The 23,573-nt window shown below is 47.3% G+C and overlaps 1 protein-coding gene across 1 annotated transcript in view; it reads right to left on the reverse strand.

Annotated features, from left to right (window-relative positions):
• The window catches only part of tspan33a (tetraspanin 33a), a 38,131-nt gene extending 21,528 nt beyond the window's left edge, over window positions 1–16,603 (reverse strand). Inside the window, exon 1 of the mRNA XM_072471168.1 lies at window positions 16,255–16,603. Within this exon, the coding sequence (XP_072327269.1) occupies window positions 16,255–16,344 (90 nt within the window). The 5' untranslated portion in view covers window positions 16,345–16,603. The remainder of the gene's footprint in view (window positions 1–16,254) is intronic.
• Window positions 16,604–23,573: the final 6,970 nt, after the last annotated feature.

Genomic DNA, 23,573 nt, shown 5'->3' on the forward strand with positions numbered 1-23,573 from the left:
TGCAATACAGAGGTTTCTAGATCTCAGGCTGTCTAATTCAAATAGAAGGAGTTGCAGCCCCTAGTATATAGGGTTATATAACCGCAGGAAGGAATGAAAGGAACGTGATAGGGGGTGGAGGCAGAGAATTGAAGGCGTCAGGAGACTGTTCGGTTAAGAGACCAGGATACAAACATTATGTCCATTTTCCTAAGGGGAAAAAAGGAGATGGTTTCACTCAGAAAACCACCGCACTGAAATCTCCAGCTGCAGGCTACCAGTGTTGAACAACACTCCCATCACCTCAGAAACAGTTCAGTCATTAAGAACAAGGCACAATCCCCCTGTGCGGGATTCTCTAATCCTGCGGTAGAGTGTCCATGCCGTCATAAACACCGTCGTGTTTACGACGGCGTGAACGGGCCAACCACACGACTAATTCTGGCCCCTACAGGGGGCCAGCACAGCACTGGAGCTGTTAACGCCGCTCCAGCTGCTGATCCAGGGCGAACTGGGCGCTGTGGGATCCTCGCATGTGCAGTGGCACCGGCACCAACGCGCAGTGGCGCCAACACACGCATGCGCATTGGCTTCCTTTAACGCACCACCCCCGACGCAACATGGCACAGGACTACAGGGGCAGGCGCATAGGAAAGGAGGCCCCCAGCTAGAGAGGACAGCCCGCCAATCAGTGGGCCCCGATCTCGGGCCAGACCACACCAGAGCCCCCCCCCCCCCACCCAGTGTCTGACCCCCCTGCCCCCCACAGGCCGCCCCCCGACCCTTCCATGCCGAGTCCCCCCAGCTGAGAGCAGGTGTGGATGGCGCCGATGGGACTCGCCGTTTCACGATGCGAGAATCGGCAGGCCGGCCGCGTAGAGTGGCCCTCGACCAGTGCCGCGCCAACCACACGGTGCCGATTCTCCGCACGTGACGTGATTCGCACCGGTCGCTGGGATTCTCCGGCCCAGCCGGGGTTAGAGAATCCCGCCCCCTATGCCTGCGTGAGTTTCACCCCCACAAACAAAGATGTGCAGGGTAGGTGAATTGGGCACGCTAAATTGCCCCTTAATTGGAATAAAAGAATTGGGTACTCTAGAGTATCCAATTCATTTTTCCAATTAAGGGGCAATTTAGCATGTTTAATCCACCTAGCCTGCACATCTTGGGGATGTGGGGGCAAAACCCACACATCCACAAGGTGATGGAGACCAATTGGAGATTCCGACCCCAACATCTACAAAATGACAGCCACACTGCATTCACTGAAATATAAAACTTGAGAATAAAATACAAGCCATAAACTCCTGGTTCCCCAGCCTCACACTTGGGGGATTACCCAATGATGTGCTGGGGAATCCCTATTGAAGTCCCCTGGCAATTGTCCAGAACTGCTAACCTCCCCTGGACAACTGCACTCAGCTGGGAATCACCCAAAAAAGCGATTTAAAATCACCAAAACTGGTTCTGCCAGTTTTACCCTCAGCTACTCAAAAAAAGCGCTTCTAACTTCAGAGTAACTATTTTAAAGACCACACACACACAGAACCTCATTTGAAATTAACCTTCTCCCTTTCAGCAATCCCTTTAAACACCTGCTTTACGGCAGCTAGTGCTGTAAAAAAAGATGCATGTTACCCCACGTTCATTTACACCACGGTGTTGAAGCCAGGGAGCGTATCACCGTTTCTGCCTCACCCGGCCAGAGTGAGGACGGTCAGGTGAGACAGGGGCTTTGCAATAAAGCAAAGGCAGGTCCCTCTGAAGTGGCAAACCTACGCAAGCAGGGGGAGAATGTGCAAACTCCACACGGACAGTGACCCAGAGCCGGGATCGAACCTGGGACCTCCGCGCCGTGAGGCAGCAGTGCTAACCACTGCGCCGCCCTAGCGGGTTCGGTCGTTGAGGTGAAGTCATTGTTGTAATGTAGGGAAAAGCAGCAGCAAATTCACACACAGCAAGGCCCCTCAAACAGCACGTGATAAAAAGAGACCAAATATCTGCACCAAGTGATGTTGGTTAAGGGATAAACATCATCTAGGGCACGAGTGAAATCTCCTACTCTTCTTCTAAATGGCACCATGGGATCTGTTGCATTTGTCCGAGGCGGCAGATGGGACCTCGTTTCAACATCATCCCTCAACCAGTCTGAATTTTGGGACCCCAGAGGGAGACTTGAATTCGCAACCCCCCCACACCCCACACCCCCAACCTCAGAAGCAGGATTGGTATCCACTGAGCAAATATCTGGCTTCGAGTTTTTAAGTTTCTCCAGAACTCATTAGGATTCGTAAAGTCGCTGGCCTGTGATCAGTAAACCTTTTGAAAGCTGGTGAATGGCTTGAGATAATAAGGTGCCTGGAGGCAAATCCAAACTGGTTGGAAAATTAAATAAGGTTGTAGAGACATTGAGGGCGGGGCTATGTTTAAAGAATCATGCATGCATCCAACCCGTCTGCATTTCCTTTTTCACTCATCTTTAATCCTTTAGTCACTGGGAAGCAGCAGGAATTGTTTCATTTCATAAAACTCGGGACAATTAGGTCCAACCATCCCTCACCTCCCACAAGCAGACAGTGCCATGATCCGGGTATATTTCCAGAGCTTTCCAGGTTTCCTATTTGCCACACTTTCCTGTCCAGTGCAACTAAATGGTGCTGTTGGCCAAGCTTGGTGGCATTGTCGTGCATTTTCCAAAACCAGATAGCACGTTTCACAGTCTGTATACCCTCATGTTCACAGCCAAGCTTATTAAGAACTACACTGCAGAATGCCTTTGCTTTAAGAGGGGATAACAGCAGGATCAGTCCACACATTGCTGGGAATATGGATTCAGCACGGTGGTGGTTTGTTGGTGGGAGGAAGAGGGGATGGGGGCTACTTTTTTGCGACAAAACAAAGTTATTCAGTTTCCAACAATTGAACAGGGCCAAGAACCAATTAATAGGTTGAAGGGTTGATAAAAGTGAGTTAAACACTGCTCATCCACACAGATTCAAATCTGGCTCCGATCAAGAGGGGTGAAAGTTTGCTCATGCTGCAGCTCGAGTCAAAAGCAGCTACAACCCATTTCAGAGTCAACCCAAGTGCCTGGCACGAAGTCACCCATCTTTTGTCACATGCACTTTTTATTAACTAGCAGCAAGGTAGCTCAGAGCAGATTGCCAATCCTGACCCCAGCCCATCAACAAGCACGTGTTTATGGTGCCGACAACTACCCAATTAACCTTGCTAGAAAGTGCAGTTTGCGAGCGATGAGGATCTGGGAAGGGGATCTGGCAAGGCTTTGATGCCCACAATAGTCAAATCGTTCAACAGCACTCACTTTTGAAGATGGCCAACACACAGGGACTGTCAAACGCTTGATATTTTCCAACTTCCCATTCTCTTCCCTCCCTGCCCCTGAACCTCTCCAGGTACAAACCAGAATATAACCAGAGCTCATCAGTCTGCTGGTTCCTCCGAACCAGTCACCATCAGGAGAGGAGCAAGAAAGCTGTGGAAATAAATATGAGGAAGGATAACGAAGATTAATCAGGCCATTCAGTCACTTGCCCACACACAAACCCCATCACAATCGCCCCCATCATGAACTCTATCCAATACACTGACACTTCCCTGGAATCGGTTTAACACAATGAACACGGTCATAAAATAGAGCAAACCAATGTCACTCGCATATATAGATCATCTGGTCCACTTTCAACTCTGGATGGTGGGAGGAGAACAGAAGAAGGGGCCTGTTGAAGAGACATTGTGGAGCCATTGCACACTTGAGTAGAGGAGCCAAAAACTAGACACATTACTGAAAAGATGCCCTGGCAGTTCTCTAAATTATCTCTAATGTGTGCATGGGACCGATTAGGGTTCAGCTCACCTTTCTCTGCAGCCAACAGGAGACTGCTACTCTACATGTAGGCTTGGCCAAGTGCGCAATATAGTCAGACTAGGTGGGGAAAAGATGGCAAATAACTGTGCCCATTAACAACAGGTTACGTTTGAATACAAACAGGATAGCAACAGGCCCTTGACATGGGTCAGAGGAAACACAGGAGTAAGAGGGAAGCCATTCCGCCTTTCAAACTGGTTCCTTCATTCGCTTAGAACATGGTTGAACTGTATCTCAACTCTATTTACCTGCCTTAATTCTAGATCTTTCCAATATCCTTACCGTCCTTACCCAACAAACAAATCAATCTCAATTCTAAGATTTTCAATTGACACCTCAAACAGCTTTGTGTGGGAGAAAGTTCCAGATTTCCACAACAATTCTTGATATCACCCATTAATGGCCTATTGCTAATTTGAGGCTTATTCCCCCTCGCTCTGGATTCTCTCAACAGATAGCAGAGTGGTTAGCACTGTTGCTTCACAGCTCCAGGGTTCCAGGTTCGATTCCCGGCTTGGGTCACTGTCTGTGTGGAGTCTGCACGCTCTCCCTGTGTCTGTGTGGGTTTCCTCCGGGTGCTCCGGTTTCCTCCCACAAGTCCTGAAAGACATGCTGTTAGGTAATTTGGACAGTCTGAATTCTCCCTCTGTGTACCCGAACAGGCGCCGGAATGGGATGACTGGGGGCTTTTCACAGTAACTTCATTGCAGTGTTAATGTAAGCCTACTTGTGATAATAAAGATTATTAAATTAAAGGGAAAACAGAATAGATAGAGAGAAGTTGTCAAGCCGTACCAGCCTCCCCAAACAGGCGCCGGAATGTGGCGACTAGGGGCTTTTCACAGTAACTTCATTGAAGCCTACTCGTGACAATAAGCGATTTTCATTTCATTTCATTTCAACTGTTTTGATCATCTTAAATAGTTTGATTAAATTACACTTCTTCTATCCATATGCATGGAAAATACAAGCCTAATCATTTGCAACCTGTCCTAATAGGAACCAGTTTTAGGCCCAATGCTGTTCTCATTAATCCTTGCTGCATCCCTTCGAAGGCCAATATAATCTTGGTGCGGTGCAGTACCCAGAAGGGATTGCAGTACACCAAGTATAAAGCTTTATATAAATTAACATAACTTCCAAGCTTTTCAGCCTCCTTGACGAATAATGTTCAACAGGTGCAGTTTAAGATGGCTCCACAAGGGCACATCAATAACTCCAAGGATCCCTTGAGACACAGTCATTTAACCACACGCTTGCATTCAAATTACTAATGCATTCTCTTCCTGCTTCCCTTGCCTCCCTGTACTTAATAGACCTTCATTTGTTCATTTGTGTCTGACAAAGTGATCTATGGTAAAATGTTCTTCTCTGGTTACACGTTTCACAGCATTCCTCCCCACACTCATACCGACAATTGGATAGAAAGGTTGTGCGAACAAATCTCCAGTGTCTTTCCCGTCACAAAGCTAGGGCAGGTTGGGACAACTGACACAGAATCTAAGAGAAATAAATATTGCAAAGCCTTGGAAAGTATTAGAGACCCGAGGGTGAGAGCAATTACACGTGGACATTAACTGGCTACACTGTGGAGGGGAAAGAGGACATATCAGTTATTCAAGTTTGAAAGAATGAAAGGATTTCGATAGCATCTTTCCAAACTCAGGATTTCCCCAAAGTGCCTTCCAGTCAATTAAGCAGGTTTAGGTTTAAAATGGAGGAAATGCAGAAGCCAATCTGTGCACAAGGTTCCACAAACAACAATGTGATCATTACTAGAAATTCTTCGGGGCTAGATGACAAGTTATACGAGGCATTGTATATCGGCCAAATACCAGGGGAAATTCCTTGCTTCTTGAGAAAGGGTACGATGGGACCGTTTACATCCGTGAAAGCAGACAGACATCAGTTTAACATTTTATTGGAGGTCTATCTGGATTCCACAGCCTTCATCTAATTGTACTGTGGAACTCTGCTGTGTGCACATTGTTGTAAGAATTGTACTGTGGAACTCTGCTGTGTGCACATTGTTGTAAGGTGGAAACGTAGCAGCCAATATATTTAATTGGCTATAAAACCAATGGGGCAGCACGGTAGCACAAGTGGATAGCACTGTGGCTTCACAGCGCCAGGTCCCAGGTTCGATTCTCCGCTGGGTCACTGTCTGTGCGGAGTCTGCACGTTTTCCACGTGTCTGCGTGGGTTTCCTCCGGGTGCTCCGGTTTCCTCCCAGTCCAAAGACGTGCAGATTAGGTGGATTGGCTATGATAAATTGCCCTGAGTAACCAAAAAGGTTAGGAGGGGTTATTGGGTTACAGGGATAGGGTGGAAGTGAGGGCTTAAGTGGGTCGGTGCAGACGAGATGGGCCGAATGACCGCCTTCTGCGCTGTATGTTCTATGGTATGCTCTAAAACACTTATTGGCACAATACAAGTCTGGAATGTTAGTCTGGAAGGCTGTAACTTGCCGAACCTGATGCTGTTCCTCCAGTTTGTGTTGGGCTTCACTGGAACATTGCAGCAGGCCAAGGACGGATAGGTGGACCCGAGAACAGGGTGGTGTTGAAATGGCAGCGACAGGAAGGTCTGCGTCCTGCTTGCGGACAGACCGAAGGTGTTCTGCTAAAACGGTCACCCGGTCTGCTTTTCGTCTCTTCAATGTAGAGTAGATCATATGGGCATTTTGTGTTTTTGTTGTAGCTTATATATTGGTCTGGTCCCTCTACTTTACTGGGCAGGGAAGATTTTGAGGTGAATGCATGATAAGTATAAATATAAACACAAGCCCGTTTTCTTCCCCTTCATTGCCGAAGCTCAACATTATGAGCGACATTGCAGAACCTCGATCCTGTTCAAATTCAAAACTGCCCTGAGCTACAGCCTGACATGAGCACATCAGTCCCCCCCCATGACAGAAGTCACAGTTGGAACTATACCTCCATAGGGAGGGAGTCAGGGAGATTACAATATACAGCCAAAATAACCTTATCCCAAATCGCCCCCTTGGATGGCAGGCCAGATCTTAGTTGTCCCACTTGACTGCTATGCTTTCAAACAGGTAACATTAGCTGAAATATTATTCATTTGGGACTTTGCGAGGACCTCTAAGGCAGTAAGTGGCAGCAGGGCAATGTTCCCTTCATGCCGTGGGGTCCAGGACCATGCAGCGCAAACAGGCTATACACAAGTCAGAATGAACATTGGCAACCAACTTAATCCACCAATAGGGGTTATTTTGTACAGCCCTGGTCTATAAATTTTTTCATAGAATTTACAGTACAGAAGGAGGCCATTCGGCCCATCGAGTCTGCACCGGCTCTTGGAAAGAGCATCCTACCCAAGGTCAACACCTCCACCCTATCCCCATAACCCAGTAACCCCACCCAACACCAAGGGCAATTTTGGACACTAAGGGCAATTTATCATGGCCAATCCACCTAACCTGCACATCTTTGAACTGTGGGAGGAAACCGGAGCGCCCGGAGGAAACCCACGCAGACACGGGGAGGATGTGCAGACTCCGCACAGACAGTGACCCAAGCCGGAATCGAAACTGGGACCCTGGAGCGGTGAAGCAATTGTGCTATCCACAATGCTGCCGTGCTGCCCTTTTTAACATACATATAATGCGTTCACCTCAAAATCTTCCCTGCAGAGGGACCAAACCAATATACAAGCTACAACAAAAACAGAAAATGCCCATATGATCTACTCTACATTGGCAAGACTAAACGCAGACTGGGTGGCCGTTTTAGCAGAACACCTTTGGTCCGTCTGCAAGCAGGACCCAGACCTTCCTGTTGCCATTTCAACACCACCCTGCTCTCATGTCCACATATCCGTCCTTGGCCTGCTGCAACGTTCCAGTGAAGCTCAACACAAACTGGAGGAACAGCATCTCATCAGGTTTGGCACGTTACAGCCTTCTGGACTTAACATGAATGCAACAAGTTCAGACTGTGAACTCTCTCCTCCACCTTCACCCCATTTTTCTCAATTTATTTTCATTTCTTCCATCGATCTGTTTTCCCCCTCACCATCACCTCCCCTCCCCACCCGGGGCCATCTGTTTCCCTGTTCCCCATTGACACATTGCTCACCTTTGTTCTGCCATTAACACATTCTGATTTCTTAACATGCCACTATCAGCACCCTTCCAGTTATTATCACCACCATTTACATCCCCTTTGTCTTTTTGCCCACGACATCTTTGTCAATTTCCACCTATGGTTGGCCCTCTATCCAGCCCCACTGCTTTCCCCACCCCACCCCAAACCACAGTTTAAATCTGATCCGATTTTCAGTTTTTTCTAGCTTTGACAAAGAGTCAGCCAGACTTTTAAATGTTAGTTCTCTTCTCTCTCTGCACAGAAGCGATCAGACCAGCTGAGATGGCCTAGCATTTCCTGTTTTTCTTTCAGATTCCAGTAATCACAGTGATCTACTTTTAACAATATCTCTAACTGGCTCAATGCCCACCTGCTTCCCAAAGATCAGGAATGGGACAGTTACTTTGCTCTCGTGCTGCAGCCATTGCTGGCAAGGCTGGCATTTGCTGCCCATCTCTAGCTGCCTCAAGGTGGTGTGGATGAACTGTTCCAGTTCTCAGTGGAGGTAAATTGCCAGTGAAAACACTTGCACGCTTCCCCCCCCCCCCCCCCCCCCCCCCCACCCCATTTTTGTAAACCAGATTTTATTTCTTCCTCTCCCATCCTAAAACCATTAACTACAGCCGCGTCAATTCTGCCCCAGGTGCTAACACCCAGCCAGTGCAATAGCTGGTCAATTCATCAAGAAATACAACTACTCACACCCAGGGCTTACAATGAGCAGGGAGAATCTGCCCTTCCCTATCCAAGGCCAGAAGACAATTGGGTAGCCTGTGCGCAGCTGTGACTGTGATCAGTGTAATCCACTAGAAACCAGCATGATGCTAGGCTGTAAACACTGGTTCCAGAACTAGTCGAGACTGGCTCAGAACGGAACTGCAAATGTCAGTTTTACTTCCTCATTGCACACAATGGTGAGCTGGAGAGCATTCCTTTACTTGTGGCAATTTAGTGAAGGCAAGGCGAGTGCAGAATTATTAAATGCTTCAAAACCCGAGAAAGCCATGAAGCATACCCGGTCTGTCCTGCTGTTTTTCTGTGCAGGTCATCCAGTCTACTCCCACTCTCTCCCTCACTATCCAAACCATTTAATCGTCTACCCAACTAATCCCACTTTCCCCACCAGCTCTCTTATCCCTATCCCACCCAGCATAATCCCACTCCACTGCTGTTTGCCCCCCCCACCCCACATAATTTAATATGTTTAAACATATACAGCAGTTCAGCTTCCAAACCACAAGAGAACATGAAAGCAGGAGCTAAATGTGTCAGGCATCTGTTTGTCCTTGAAGATATAAATACCATTAGTTTTATAACTTTCATAAGTGAATGTTCAACATCATGGCAACCCAGTTGACCTTTTGAAGCCACCAGCCAGTGAGAGGCTGGGTACATGATGTGACAGATAGTACTAAACACTCTGTCCAAACGTCCAGAAGCTGATGATTCAAAGTTGCTGGTGTGCAGAAAGTAATTCCAGTAATTCCAATAATACTGAAGTGATAGAATTCCACAATATTACACTGCACTTTGTGGGATCTTGCTGTGTGCAAATTGGTTGCTGCATTTAGAGCTGTAGAAAAGATAACAGCACGGAACGGGCCCTTCGTCCCATCCTGTTCATGCTGACCTAAAGACACCCAGGTGCCCTTTTTAATCCCATCTTCCTGCACTCAGCCCATAGCCCTGCAGCTTACAGCACTTAAGGTGCAGATCCAGGAGGAGTACTCAAAATTATTTTCTCCAATTAAGGGGCAATTTAGTGTGGCCAATCCACCTATCCTGCACATCTTTTGAGTTGTGGGGGTGAGACCCACGCCAACACGGGGAGAATGTGCAAACTCCACATGGACAGTGACCCAAGGCCAGGATTGAACCCGGATCCTCAGCGCCGTGAGGCAGCAGTGCTAACAACTGTGCCACCATGCCACCCCTTCAGGTACTTTATTTAAAAAAGAGTTTAGGGTCTCTGCCTCCTCCACCAACTCAGGCAGTGAATGCCAGACACCCACCACCCACTTGTGTAAAATTGGTTTTCCCTCACGACCCCTCTGCACCTTCGGCCACTTGGATCTATGATCCCTGGTTTTTGAATTCTGCGAAAGGAAACAGGTTCCTTCGGTCTATCTCTACACATCACAATATTTTATACCTCAAACCATGTTCCAAGAAATTTTTATTTTTTTTTCTAATTAAGAGGCAATTTAGCGTGGCCAATCCACCTACCCTGCACATCTTTTGGGTTGTGGGGGTGAAACCCACGCAGACATGGGGAGAATGTGCAAATTCCACACAGACAGTGTCCCAGAGCCGGGATTCGAACCCGGGTCCTCAGCGCCCCAGTCTCAGTGCTATCCACTGTGCCACCGTGCTGCCCTCGCCCTGTTCCAAGAAAAACAACCCCAGCCTCTCCAATCTCTCTTCGGAGCTACACCTCTCCAGCCCCAACAACATTCTATTAAGTTTTCTCTGCACTCTCTCCAGTCCCGTCATTATATCCCTATTTTTGTATTCTATACCTCTGCCATGAAGGAGAGCATTCCATACATGTCTTCATTACAACTCATCTACCTATACTGCTACATTTAGGGACCCGTGAACTTGCACGCCAAGATCCCTCACTTCATTTACCCCTCTCAGTATATTCCAGTTTATTGTGTATCCCCTTTTAGTCTTTTGACCTCCCTAAATGCATTACCTCGCACTCAATAGTTGCACTCCATCTGACGCTTTCCTGTCAACTCTAACAACCCAGCCATATCATTTTGGAGCTTACACTATCCTCTACACACCAAAGTTGTGTGTCACCTGCAAATTTCCCAATCATGTGCCCCATTTTCAAGTCCAAATTGTAAATATATACCGCAAACAGTGGGGTCCCAACACCTGTAGCCCTGTGGAACACCACTTGAAACAGCTTTCCATTCGCAGGTGTAGCCATCGACCTTGGTTTCCTGTTACTAACCCAATTTTGGATCCAATTTGCCACATTACCCTGGATCCCATGGGCTTTTACTTTTGAACATTACAACAGTGAGTTAACTTCAGAAAGTGCTTCAATGGCTGCAAATACTCTGGTTGTGGCAGGTTCCATAAAAATGCACGTTCTTTCTATTCAGGAGCCTATTAAGCAGGAATCCATTAGGCCTCTCCAATGTAGCACAGGGCATTTTACACAATTAATTGTTTGGAAGTGCACAAAGGGATACAGACTGTGCACACGATCCCACAAACAGCATGACGAGTGAGGCAGGTTACTATTTCTTTACCAAGAAACTGGGGAACTTCCAGCTCACCCTCAGCTAGTTGATGTAAAGATCCTGCGGCACGAACAGGCAGTGCCTCAACAGCTTGTAAACGACTGGCAGAATTGTACCTCTAACAATGCAAGCATACCCTTAACATTACACTGGAGCGCAAGCCTCGATTCCATGTTTGCCCTGGAGTGAAATGTGAGGCTGTAACATTCTTAGGCAAAGCTGGCTCTGGCTGATAATATTTGCTGTCACTGTATGCAACTGAAGTAAAAGGTTTAATGCAGCTCAGATTTAAAGAGCTGAAACCATTTTTTAAAATAAAGTCATATCTGGGGAAAAGGTGGAACTTCATCCCATCAGAAAATGCAAAAAGATTTAAGGTTGTCTATTCAATGCTTCAAGTTTGCCACCGGGCGGTGGTTTTCAAACTGGGGTCTGTGGACCCTGGGTATCAGCGATGCAGGGCAGTGTGGGTGACCATTCAGAACACCAGAGTCAAGAGTGAGTGAGCGAGCAGGGGCCACCCTCTATACTTAGTATCATTGTGATATACCAATAGATCCCCAGAGACCTGCAGCCCCATTACCCGAATGTTTTCAGTTCAATGAGCCCCCCCCCCAACATAACCTGACCCAAATGCACAAGGGCAGAATCTCAAAGTACTTTGATCCTTAGCCACTGATTACATCTTCACCAGTTTCCATATCCTCATTCTCAGGAGTGTCGCCTGCCATTAACCGTCACCCTACCAGTCTCAGCCTTCACCGGATAATTTCTCACCAACTACAACCTGGTTGAAGAACCAAACCTAATCTTTTCCTTTCTGGTCTACCTTTCAGGAAAGAACATTCCCCATGAATTGCCCTTGCTTCCTTAGTTCAAATCCAGCACCTGCCCATTCTGCTACTCCCACACCACTTTCCAAGGCCTTTAAACACTCCAACATGAGGCAGTCTTTCCTTCATCCCACTTTACAAGCTGTGATCTTGTTTATAAAAGACTGATGTTTTTACTTTGCCAAGCATGTTAAAGACACTTTTAAAAAAACATTTAAAGTACCTAATTCTTTTTTTCCCCAATTAAGGGGCAATTTAGTGTGACCAATCCACCTACCCTGCATATCTTTGGGGTGTAGGAATGAGACCCACACACGAGACCCACACAGGCAGGGGGAGTGTGAGACCTGGGGCCAGGATCGAACCCACGTCCTCAGCACCGTGCCTCAGCAGTGCTAACCACTGCGCCACCGTGCTGCCCCAAAGACACTAGTTGAAAAAAAAAAAAATTATAATGTAGTCTACCCAATACATTTTTTCCAATTAAGGGACAATTTAGCGTGGCCAATCCACCTAACCTGCACATCGTTTGGTTGCGAGGGTGAAACCCACGCAAACACGGGGAGAATGTGCAAACTCCACACGGACAGTGACCCAGAGCCGGGATCAAACCTGGGACCTCCGCGCCGTGAGACTACAGGGCTAACCCACTGCGCCACCGTGCTGCCCCAAAGACATGATTAAATAGATCCAAACTGTTAAAATTTTAAGTCAGCTTCCACGATACAGTTGGTCTCATCTGGTCACATAGCATCTAGGGAGAGAAACAGTGTTAACGTTCAAAGGTTTGCAGATCTGATGGAAAGTCATTGAACTGAAGCATTGACTGGTTTCTCGCTCCACAGATGCTGCCTGACCAGCTGAGAAATTCCATGATGCTCTGTTTATTACATTGGAATAGACTAGTCTCGAGATGACAAAGTGTAGCCACCTAAATTGGCCAACTCCCGATTTAAAATGGCGAACGGCAAAGGCTGATGGGAAAGTCAGCCAACATAGACAGAAACCAGCAGCTGCAGGTTTGCTGTGTAATTACCTCTGCAAAGGCCAGACAACATCGATACCAGCGACCATCAGCATAACAAAGTAGCAGCCATCTGCATACTGATGAGCAATCCCCAGGAACAATAAGTAACATTTTGGACACACAAAGCCAAGCCAGACACCTCGGCGTTAGCAGGAGCCAACACAAAGGAGGTGAACGAGCACCTCAAGACCACCCATCGATCAGGGAACCGCTCCAGGATTGGAGAAAACCGAACCAAGCGATTGGGACAAAGTCCAATCACTTGGGACCAGGTACAGGGTCCGCCCGAAAGGCAGGAAGCCCCTGGGGCCTAGAATAGTTGAGTCCCAAATCGCTCTCTTCACTCTCCACCTTTGCGTCCTGCCCGGGTCACCCAGCAACACCAACCAACATTGACCGTGACCGGTGCAGTGACTCCCGACGAAGTAAGTTTTAATTCAACGCTCGCTACGAGATAGGCACTCCTAGCTACCATTCCGTACCAACTTCGAATCCCGCAGACTCAGAACTCGAACGAAAGGCCATTTGTTCCCCTGACCTGGTGGGCCAGTCCGAAGTTAAGTATAGGCCTGTTAGTTGTAGAAGTAGCTTAGACGTAGAATTTGTGCATGAGTAGCGATTACTGTGTATAATAAATATGCTTTGATTTAAATCTTACTAATCGGTGTATTGGGTTATTGATCATTACTCGGACTTGAACCTCGTGGCGGTATCATAAAGATAACTGGCGACTCGAGAGCAAAGGTAATAAAACAGAGCAATTGAACCAAGGAGAAAGTTAGCAACAAAAGGAATGAGTTCTAACAGGTAGGTGGAGACAGGGAGTCACATCAGTGGTGAAAATAGGTGACAATCACAATGTGGAATATGGAGTTGGAAGCTCAGTTTGGCGAAATGGCACCGAGATTATTGGTCCAGTTCAACCCAAGACAGCGGCCCAAGGAAGGAGGGAATTGCTTGGCAAAAACCTATGTCATTCTGGTCGGCACACGAGAACGATAATGAAGGTGTTGATGTCAAGATATGGGGCTGGATTCTCCGCCGGCGGGTTTTGCCAGCAGCCCGGAGGTTTCCCCGACAGCGTGGGGCTGCCCCACAATGGGAAACCCCATTGACCAGCTAATGTAACAGAGCCTGCCACCGGTGTGCTTAAACAGAAATGTGGAGTGGCAGGGCAGAGAATCCAGTCCATGGAGTTTGTGGCAGTGACTCATATTTTGATCTTCAGAATGTTTAGCTGGTGGCTGCACAACAGGCAAGCAGTCAGACAGCACAGTCAGTGCAGCGGTCAAGAAAAGTAGCAAATAAGTAGTTTGCAGATGATGTCACCAAGTAGAAACAAAGGAAGAGGAAGGGATCAGAGACAACTCATTAAGAAACTCTAGTGATGATGGTGCAGGAAGCGAGGCCATTGCTGAACCTACCCCCGAGGATACAAATGACAGTCCATTTCTATTCTATTGGGTACAGGTATCTATCACAAGTCAAAAATAAACAGAAGATTAACATTTCAGACCTTGCCAACTCAGCACCAACTGATCATTTTCACCCACAGTGCACAGGGGAGTCACAGCTGGATGCAGGATCAGGAAAATGGATTGAACCGAATACCCCAGCTCAGTTAAGTGACAGAAGGGGACAGGGCCAAACACCAGACTATTTTTGATTGGAATCACATCCCTTTCAAATGTAACTGAAAAGGTCACAGACCTGAAACAGCAACTCTTCCCCTCTCCACAGATGCGGACCTGAACATTTTCAGCCATTTGCTTTTACATGGAATTTACAGAGCAGAAGGAAGCCATCCGGCCCATTTGAGTCCACTCCAGCCCTTGGAAAGATCACCCCACTTAAGCCCACACATCCACCCTATCCCCGTTACCCCACCCAACCATTTTGGACACTAAGGGCAATTTTAGAATGACCAATCCACCTAACCTGTTCATCTTTGGACTGTGGGAAGAAACCAGAGGACCCAGAGGAAATCCACGCAGGCACAGGGAGAGCGAGCAGACTCCGCACAGACAGTGACCCAAGCCAGGAAACGAACCTGGGACCCTGAAGCTGTAAAGTGCTAGCCACTGTGCTACCGTGCCACCCTCCTGTCATTCTGATTTCCGATTTCCAGCATCTGCCAGTATTTTTGCTGTTGCATTCTTTTTTAAAAATATGAGATAAACCCAGTGCCAGGAACAAGCCCAAGCACCTTATAGAATAAAACTGCTCCTTTTGGATAAGCATGTTCAAGAGTTTATCATATTGCTGTTGGTGGCACCTTGCAGTGTGCAAATTGGCAGCCACGTTTCATCAAGAGTGACTTACATATCAGAAAGTATTTCATTGGCTGGAAAGCGTGTCAAACGTTGGACAAATGAACGTTTTCCTCAAATTGGGAGGGGGAGGGGAATGGTGGATGAGAGAGGGTGTTTACAGAGGGTATTTGACATTTACTCAAAATCTAAACACATTCACAAGAGGAAGTCAGCTAAGTGTCAAGTGTGTAACCTGGGATTCAGTGTGACCAGAGTTAATGCGAGCCGAAATGATTCTGGCAAATCTTTTAGCCCCAGGGCGAGAGTCAGATCCTTTTGATGCCCGTGAGTTAGTCCCAAACTATTCTGCTGGTTAAGGCAACGGTTTGAAGGCTGCTGTAATTATTACAGGATCGGTCTTCATTCCTTTTGGCGGGGGGGGGGGGGGGGGGGGGTTAGAGAAAGATGTATTTAAAAAAAAATCACACACCTCTTCAAAAACAATATTTGGCAGCAGGGCTGGGAAATCCCAGAAAACTAACATACCAAGAGAGTTAATGATTAACATTTTTCTTCCAGCAGTGAACAGCATTATTTTTCGAAGCTTTGTAGGGGACCTCCAGCATTTAAAAAAAAAAAGCCTATCCTTTGAACGAGAGGAATTCCCCAGTGATTGGCCTGACGGTGGATTGAATGAAATGGAGGGATTAGAAACACCAAGTGCACGCTTTAGTCCCCGGGCGAGACATGCCTGGACTAAGAGGGACAAGGTTGCCAAGCTGCAAGTTTACAACCTTTTTAAAAGAATACGGAGCTTGGAGATAGAAATCTCCCTTTAACACACAAAATCAGGAAACGAAAAGGTAGGTCAGAGTATCGAGAGATAACGAGGATTAATCACTTACCCAGAACAGCATGTTAAACAGAAACAGTAAATATTTAACCACAGGGTTGACGAAGGTGAAATCTTCGCCCTGAGTCCGGGTTCGAGCCATAATGATTCCCCTGGATTGAGGGCGCAGTGACTGAAATCAGAAGACGGTCCTACAAAACAATGTCATTGCGTTAGAGCATCCTCCTCCCAACTGCAGCGGGTGTGGGAGAGCTCAGGATTACCCTCGCTGGCGTTTCCCGGCACTGGCTTCACTTTAACTATAAAAACACAAAACACCCCCTCGGGGGGAATTCCCCGGTAACTGACCAGCCTGCGCTACGGATCAACCGAACCTGCGACCCTGGGCTCCCCCGCGCGGGAACCGCCCTCCGCAGCCTCCCATTGGCCCGGCCGCGCCAACCTGCCATCCCCATTTGCTCCCAAACGATGTCCATCACGCTGCGCAACAATTTGAGGTGTTCAGTTTCAGCCAGCAGGTTAGGTTGTTCTTCACCTGTTTCCCCACCCGCCCCCTCCTTTTCATTCAAATGATTACAGGTGTGGAGGAAACGAGCAGGAGGTTGGGAATTGGGAGGAAGGGAAGGGCAATTTGCAGCAATTCCAAGGAATCATAGAATCCCGACAGTGCAGAAGGACGCCGTTTGGCCCATCGAGTCTGTACCGACCCTCTAAAAGAGCACCCCACCCAGGCCCACGCTCCCACCCGATCTCCATAACTCCACCTAACCTTTGGACTCTAAGAGACAATTTAGCGTGGCCAATCCACCTAATCTGCCCAGCTTTGGGAAAGAGGATTTCAGCGAGAGAGAGGAAAATAGCCGGTTGGGAGAATCGCCGTTTGCGCCATTTTTTCCCGCGGCGGTGGTCTGACGCCGGCAGCGATTCTTCGAGGAGTGGAGCATCGGCGTCATTTGCGCCGGCGTGTTTGGCGCGGCGCCGGTCGCAGGCCCCTGTCCGCAGCCGGGCCGCCGATTCTCCGGCCTTGTTGGGCCGAGCAGCCGCACGGAAACGGCAGAGTCCCGCCGGCGCCGTCCACACCTGGTCGCTGCCGGCGGGAACTCTGCGCGAAGGGTCGGGGGGCTCCTGTGGGGCGGGGAAAAGAGCTCCTTCACCAGGGGGGGCCACCGATGGGGTCTGGCTTGCGGTCGGGGCCCACCATTCGGCGGGCTGGCCTCTCCAACCCCGTACCTATTTTATTACACGGCCGGCCCCTGAACCCCCACGCCATGTTGCGTCGGGGCCAGCGTGCTGAGGAAGTCCCCTGCGCATGCGCGGGTTGGCGCAGCCCAACTGCGCATGCGTGGGTTGGCACGGTGCCCATTTGCCGCCGGGAAGGGGGGCTGGAGCGGCGTGAACCCTCCAGCGCCATGCTGGCCCCCGGAGGTCATCCCACGCCCATTTTGCTGTCTCCATTTCGTAGAATCGCACCCCCGGAGAAGGGAATATGGAAGGGCTGTGGCGGAATTGCACACAGGAAATTGAGGGGTAATTATGAAATGGGAATGTACCAGGAGGAAATTCAGAGTCAGAACTGGCAGGGCAAAAAGAGCCTGACGGGATTTCAATAATATTAATATTTGGACAATAGGTTCACAACACACTGAATGTCTGTCAAACACCAACCCAGTATCAGGTCAGAACAATGAAGGGCAGCACGGTGGTGCAGTGTTAGCATTGCTGCCACATGGCGCCGAGGATCCAGGTTCGATCCTGGCTCTGGGTCACTGTCCATGTGGAGTTTTCACATTCTCCCTGTGTTTGCGTGGGTTTCGCCCCCACAACCCAAAGATGTGCAGGCTAGGTGGATTGGCCACGCTAAACTGCCCCTTAATTGGAAAAATGAATTGGGTACTCTAAATTTATTTTTTAAAAGGTCAGAACAATGACATGTCCAGGAGTAATTTTAACCTAACCGACACAGTGGAAAATTAATGTGATTGGATATCTTGTTGGCTGTATACCCTATCAACTTTCACTCTCTTCATTAATATGGTTTGGGGCAGTTGGAGATAAAGCAGAATTTTCCGGGGCCAAATTGGCTTGGAGGTGACATAACTGGCAAGGGAAGATTGGAATCAAGTCACACCTTTTGATCCCTGAGCCAGACAGGATTGCAGTATTCCAGATCATTTTCCAATCGCTCAGCCAACCTGGCTTGTTAGTGTTCAGACTGTCAATGGGAACAAGCCTAACATATTCGAACCAGACAAGAAGTCAAAACTTCCGTGTGCTGGTTAATTAGTGAAATTTGAGCATTTTCCCTGAGAGTTCATTTTTTAGGTTCTGTAAGCCTTGATTGATTTCCCCTGAATTTTGTGGTGGGTTACATCAAAGAAATTATAGAAAGAAAAAAATAAATTTGATTAAAAGCTGGGCATAATTGGTTGTAATATGTAAGGAAATAGAACAAGATCTGAGATCTCTTCCCAATGTTCTGAATTATGGTGTTGCAGTCCCATTGCACAAGATAGTCACTGTATTCTTATATCTTGGGTTTGAATAGTAAAGTGTTAAGTATATATTTATGAGAGGGCAGCACGGTGGTTAGGACTGCTGCCCCACGCCGCTGAGGTCCCAGGTTCAAATCCAGGCGCTGGGTTACTGTCCATGTGGAGTTTGCACATTCTCCCCGTGTCTGCGTGGGTTTCACCCCCACAACCCAAAGATGTGCAGGTTAGGTGGATTGGCCATGCTAAACTGCCCCTTAATTAGAAAAAATGAATTGGGTATTCTAAAAAATTTTTTTAAGTATATATTTGCAATACAGCAGTTATGACCATGGACATTCTTCTAACATGCCCTGTCACCTCCACTAGGAAATCCCCCTGAAATATCCCACAAAAATAATCCCCTGATAATCCTTTGCATCACGAATATCTGTGAGACATCTGACAAGATGTTACTTTAGCACTCTGCACTCAGAACTTACATGTTGTGAAGTTTAACTAATAGCAGAAATAGATATATAAAAGAAAGGATGGAGTGAAAGACAGAAACTGAATGAAACAGAACAAGCGACAAGAAAGAGGAGGCTGTGAAATAAAAAAGTCAGAACGAGGCATGGAACAGAGAGAGAGACAATGAGAGACAGATGTAGTAAGAAAGACAGAATGAGAGACGAGAGATGGACAGTGAAAAGAGAGAATAACAGCGAGAAGGGCTGATAGAGGGATAGAAAGGAAAAAGTACGAGTGAAGAAAGACATTGAAAAGATAAAGAGAAAGTGATAAAGAGGTAAATAGATTTTTACAATTCTTTCATGAGATGTGAGCCTCCCTGACAAGGCCAGCATTTGTTGCCCATCCTAAATGTGTTTGAGATAGAGAGAGTAATAACGGCACTCTGAAAGGGCATTCATATCCATTTGCAAGTCTCACTAGGTGGGTATTAGTTTCAGGTAGGAGTTACATCAATTTTGTATACACTAGGACTGAGGAGATAGAGGAGGGAGCTGGACAGAGCTGTAGTGAGCAGCAAGACTCACTCTACTGAGTTACTCTCCATTCTAATAACGACATGCTTGGCCTCAACACCCCCAACAAGCCACAATGGCCCTGCCTTGAGTTGAGGTACCAGTCACATTGAGAAACAAGTGTTGACCTACATACACCCTTTCATGTCATAGCAAAATGTGACAAGTTCACTCGTTTGGTTAAATATATTCTGTTGATCCTCAATATTTTTGCCTCTCTGTCTAAAGCATTTTAACTCTGTAAACTTGTTGCTAGTGCTGTTAAATGTAATTGTATTGAAAAGTGGCTCCAAAAAGTGCCAACCTCCTGTAACTCCTTTCCTGGGAATTAATTCCATTCATAACTAACCTGATGGTGCTGATCGAGAAAACATTGCATCCTTTTGATTCACTCCATCAATTCTTATCTCAATGACTTTGTTAGAGAATCTCTCTCCACTCTCCTGAAAGTCCAGAGCAGAAGCTGAATGCAGATAGAATTGGGCCTCACGGCCTGGGAAAGAGGCAAAATTCAGGCTTTAATACGTATGATCTATATCAAAATTGTTTCAACAACACATTCCTTCTCTGCAGCCTCTACCAAAGAAAGGGTTGAGAGCATCAATGTCAGCGAAATATCACTGTCTCCAAGTCACAGACCATGTTGATTTGGACATATATTAACATTCCATCACTGATATTGTGTCACTGTCTTGAAGTTCTCTACCTAGCAGCACCGCAAAAGCATGTTCACCACACACAATGCAGATTAAACAGGTTTACCTCCAGCTTTTCAGGGAAACTCCAGAATGGGCCTCTCCAGCAATGCCCACATCCTGAAAAGAAATACCAACAAAATGAATTTGCATTTGGTGGTGCCGGTTAAGGGAGGAAAGTTGGCCAGGGCACTGGAAGAATCATTTTCCAAAACAGTCATGGGATCTTTAAGATTCACCAAAATCATTAAGAACAGGCAGAGGTTTAACATCTCATCCACAAAAATGGTACTTCTAACAATGCAGGACTCCCTCAGTGGTACACTGAAGTGTAAGCCTAGAATGTGTGTGAAAACTCTGCGACAGGTCTTGAATCTGCAACATTCTGACTCAGACATGAGCTTGTTGCAGCTGATCAGGAGCATGTTAAATACTCAGAGATGAAGGGGGTAAATTGGTTATCTTTCGGATTATGGGGTGGTTACCGGGACATTACTTGCATCACTTTTGCCGTCTCAGGCATTCTTATCCAACTCAATGGAAATTGGAAATTTGGGAAAGTGCTTACAATTTCTCAATAAATGGTCAAAAACAGCAGAGTTTAGATTTGCAATCCAGGTGGGAGGGGATCCATTTTGACAGTGGGGACTGATGGGGATGGGGGTGAGGAGTGGTGGGATCTGCAATTGATCAAAAGTAACCTTAACATCAGCAATTCCTAAAAGCAAGTGATTTGTGTACTGGCTGTTTATATTTTAGGGATTTTCCTGAATTAGACAGACTGATCAAATACACAATCTGCCTTCAATCATTTGCAATTTTCTTCCACTAACCACTCAGCAACCCCCCCCCTCCCTCCAACCCAGAAAAAAGTTAGATGTTTCAGTGATTTCCTGAGTGGGCAGCACGGTAGCATAGTGGTTAGCAGTTGCTTCGCAGCTCCAGGGTCCCAGGTTCGATTCCCGGCTGGGTCACTGTCTGCGGAGTCTGCACATTCTCCCTGTGTCTGCGTGGGTTTCCTCCGGATGCTCCGATTTTCTCCCACAGTCCAAAGATATGCGGGTTAGCTGAATTGGCCATGCTAAATTGCCCTTCGTGTCCAAAAAACGTTTAGTGGGGGGTACTGGGTTACGGGGATAGGGAAGATACATGGGCCTGAATAGGGTGCTTTTTGTAAGGGCCGGTGCAGATGCGATGGGCCGAATGGCCTCCTTCTGCACTGTAAAATTCTATGACTCTGACAGCCCATCCAAAGCTCTGCTGCTCATGTCCTAGCTTGCACCACATTTTGATCACCCATTGCTTGCTGACCTACATTGACACCCTGTCTGATAACCCCTCAATTGTACGATTCTCAGCCTAATGTTCAAATATTTCGATGGCCTCATTCTTTCCAATCTTTGTAACCTCATCCAGGCTTCAGCTGACAAGTGACAAATAACATTTGCGCCACACATTGGCCATTTCCAACAAGAGAATTTAACCATTGGTCCTTGACATTCAATGGCATTACCATCACTGAATCCCCCACTATCAACTTCCTGGGGGAGCTACCATTGATCTCAAACTAAACTCGAACAGCCATATAGGGCAGCATGGTAGCATAGTGGTTAGCACAATTGCTTCACAGCGCCAGGGTCCCAGGTTCAATTCCCTGCTGGGTCACTGTCTGTGCGGAGTCTGCACGTCCTCCCCGTGTGTGCGTGGGTTTCCTCCGGGTGCTCCGGTTTCCTCCCACAGTCCAAAGATGTGCGGGTTAGGTGGATTGGCCATGCTAAATTGCCCTTAGTGTCCAAAATTGCCCTTAGTGTTGGGTGGGGTTACTGGGTTATGGGGATGGGGTGGGGGTGTGGGCTTGGGTAGGGTGCTCTTTCCAAGAGCCGGTGCAGACTTGATGGGCCAAATGGCCTCTTTCTGCACTGTAAATTCTATGATTCTACGATAAATGCTGAGGTTACAAGAGCAGGTCAGAGGCTAGGAATCCTGTGGCAGGTAACTCACCTCTTCAAAGTCTTTCCCCCATCTACAAGGCACAAGTAAAGAGAGTAATGGAATACTCTCCCTTATCAGGATGAGTGCAGTCCAACAACACTCAAGAAGCTCAACACCAAGGGGAGGTCGTGTCTGACTCTAAATCTGTTAGAGTTCTTTGAGGAGTTAACAAGGAGGTTAGACAAAGGAGAACCAGTTGACGGGATTTATTTAGATTTCCAGAAGGCCTTTGACAAGGTGCCACATAGGAGACTGTTAAATAAGATAAGAACCCATGGTGTTAAGGGTAAGATCCTGGCATGGATAGAGGATTGGCTGACTGGCAGAAGGCAGAGAGTGGGGATGAAGGGGTCTTTTTCAGGATGGCAGCCGTTGATTAGTGGTGTGCCTCAGGGGTCGGTGCTGGGACCACAACTTTTACAATATGCATTAATGATCTGGAGGAAGGAACTGAAGGCACTGTTGCGAAGTTTGCAGATGATACAAAGATCTGTAGAGGGACAGATAGTATTGAGGAAGCAGGGGAGCGGCAGAAGGATTTGGATAGACTAGGAGAGTGGGCAAAGAAGTGGCAGATGGAATACAATATGGAAAAGTGTGAGGTTATGCACTTTGGAAGGAGGAATGGAGTCATAAACAATTTTCTAAATGGGGAAATGCTGAGGAAATCAGAAGCACAAAGGGACTTGGGAGTCCTTGTTCACGATTCTCTTAAGGCTACCGTGCAGGTTCAGTCGGCAGTTAGGAAGGCAAATGCAATGTTAGCATTCATGTCGAAAAGGCTAGAATACAAGACCAGGGATGCACTTCTGAGGCTGTATCAGGCTCTGGTCAGACCCCATTTGGAGTATTGTGAGCAGTTTTGGGCCCTGTATCTAAGGAAGGATGTGCTGGCCTTGGAAAGGGTCCAGAGGAGGTTCAGAAGAATGATCCCTGGAATGAACAGCTTGTCATATGAGGAACGGTTGAGGACTCAGGGTCTGTACTCGTTGGAGTTTAGAAGGGTGAGGGGGGATCTTATTGAAACTTACAGGATACTGCGAAGCCTGGATAGAGTGGACGTGGAGAGGATGTTTCCACTTGTAGGAAAAACTAGAAGCAGAGGACACCATCTCAGACTAAAGGGACGATCCTTTAAAACAGAGATGAGGGGCAGCACGTTGGCGCAAG

This window comes from Scyliorhinus torazame, chromosome 13 (assembly GCF_047496885.1).
Source record: "Scyliorhinus torazame isolate Kashiwa2021f chromosome 13, sScyTor2.1, whole genome shotgun sequence".
NCBI lineage: Eukaryota > Metazoa > Chordata > Chondrichthyes > Carcharhiniformes > Scyliorhinidae > Scyliorhinus > Scyliorhinus torazame.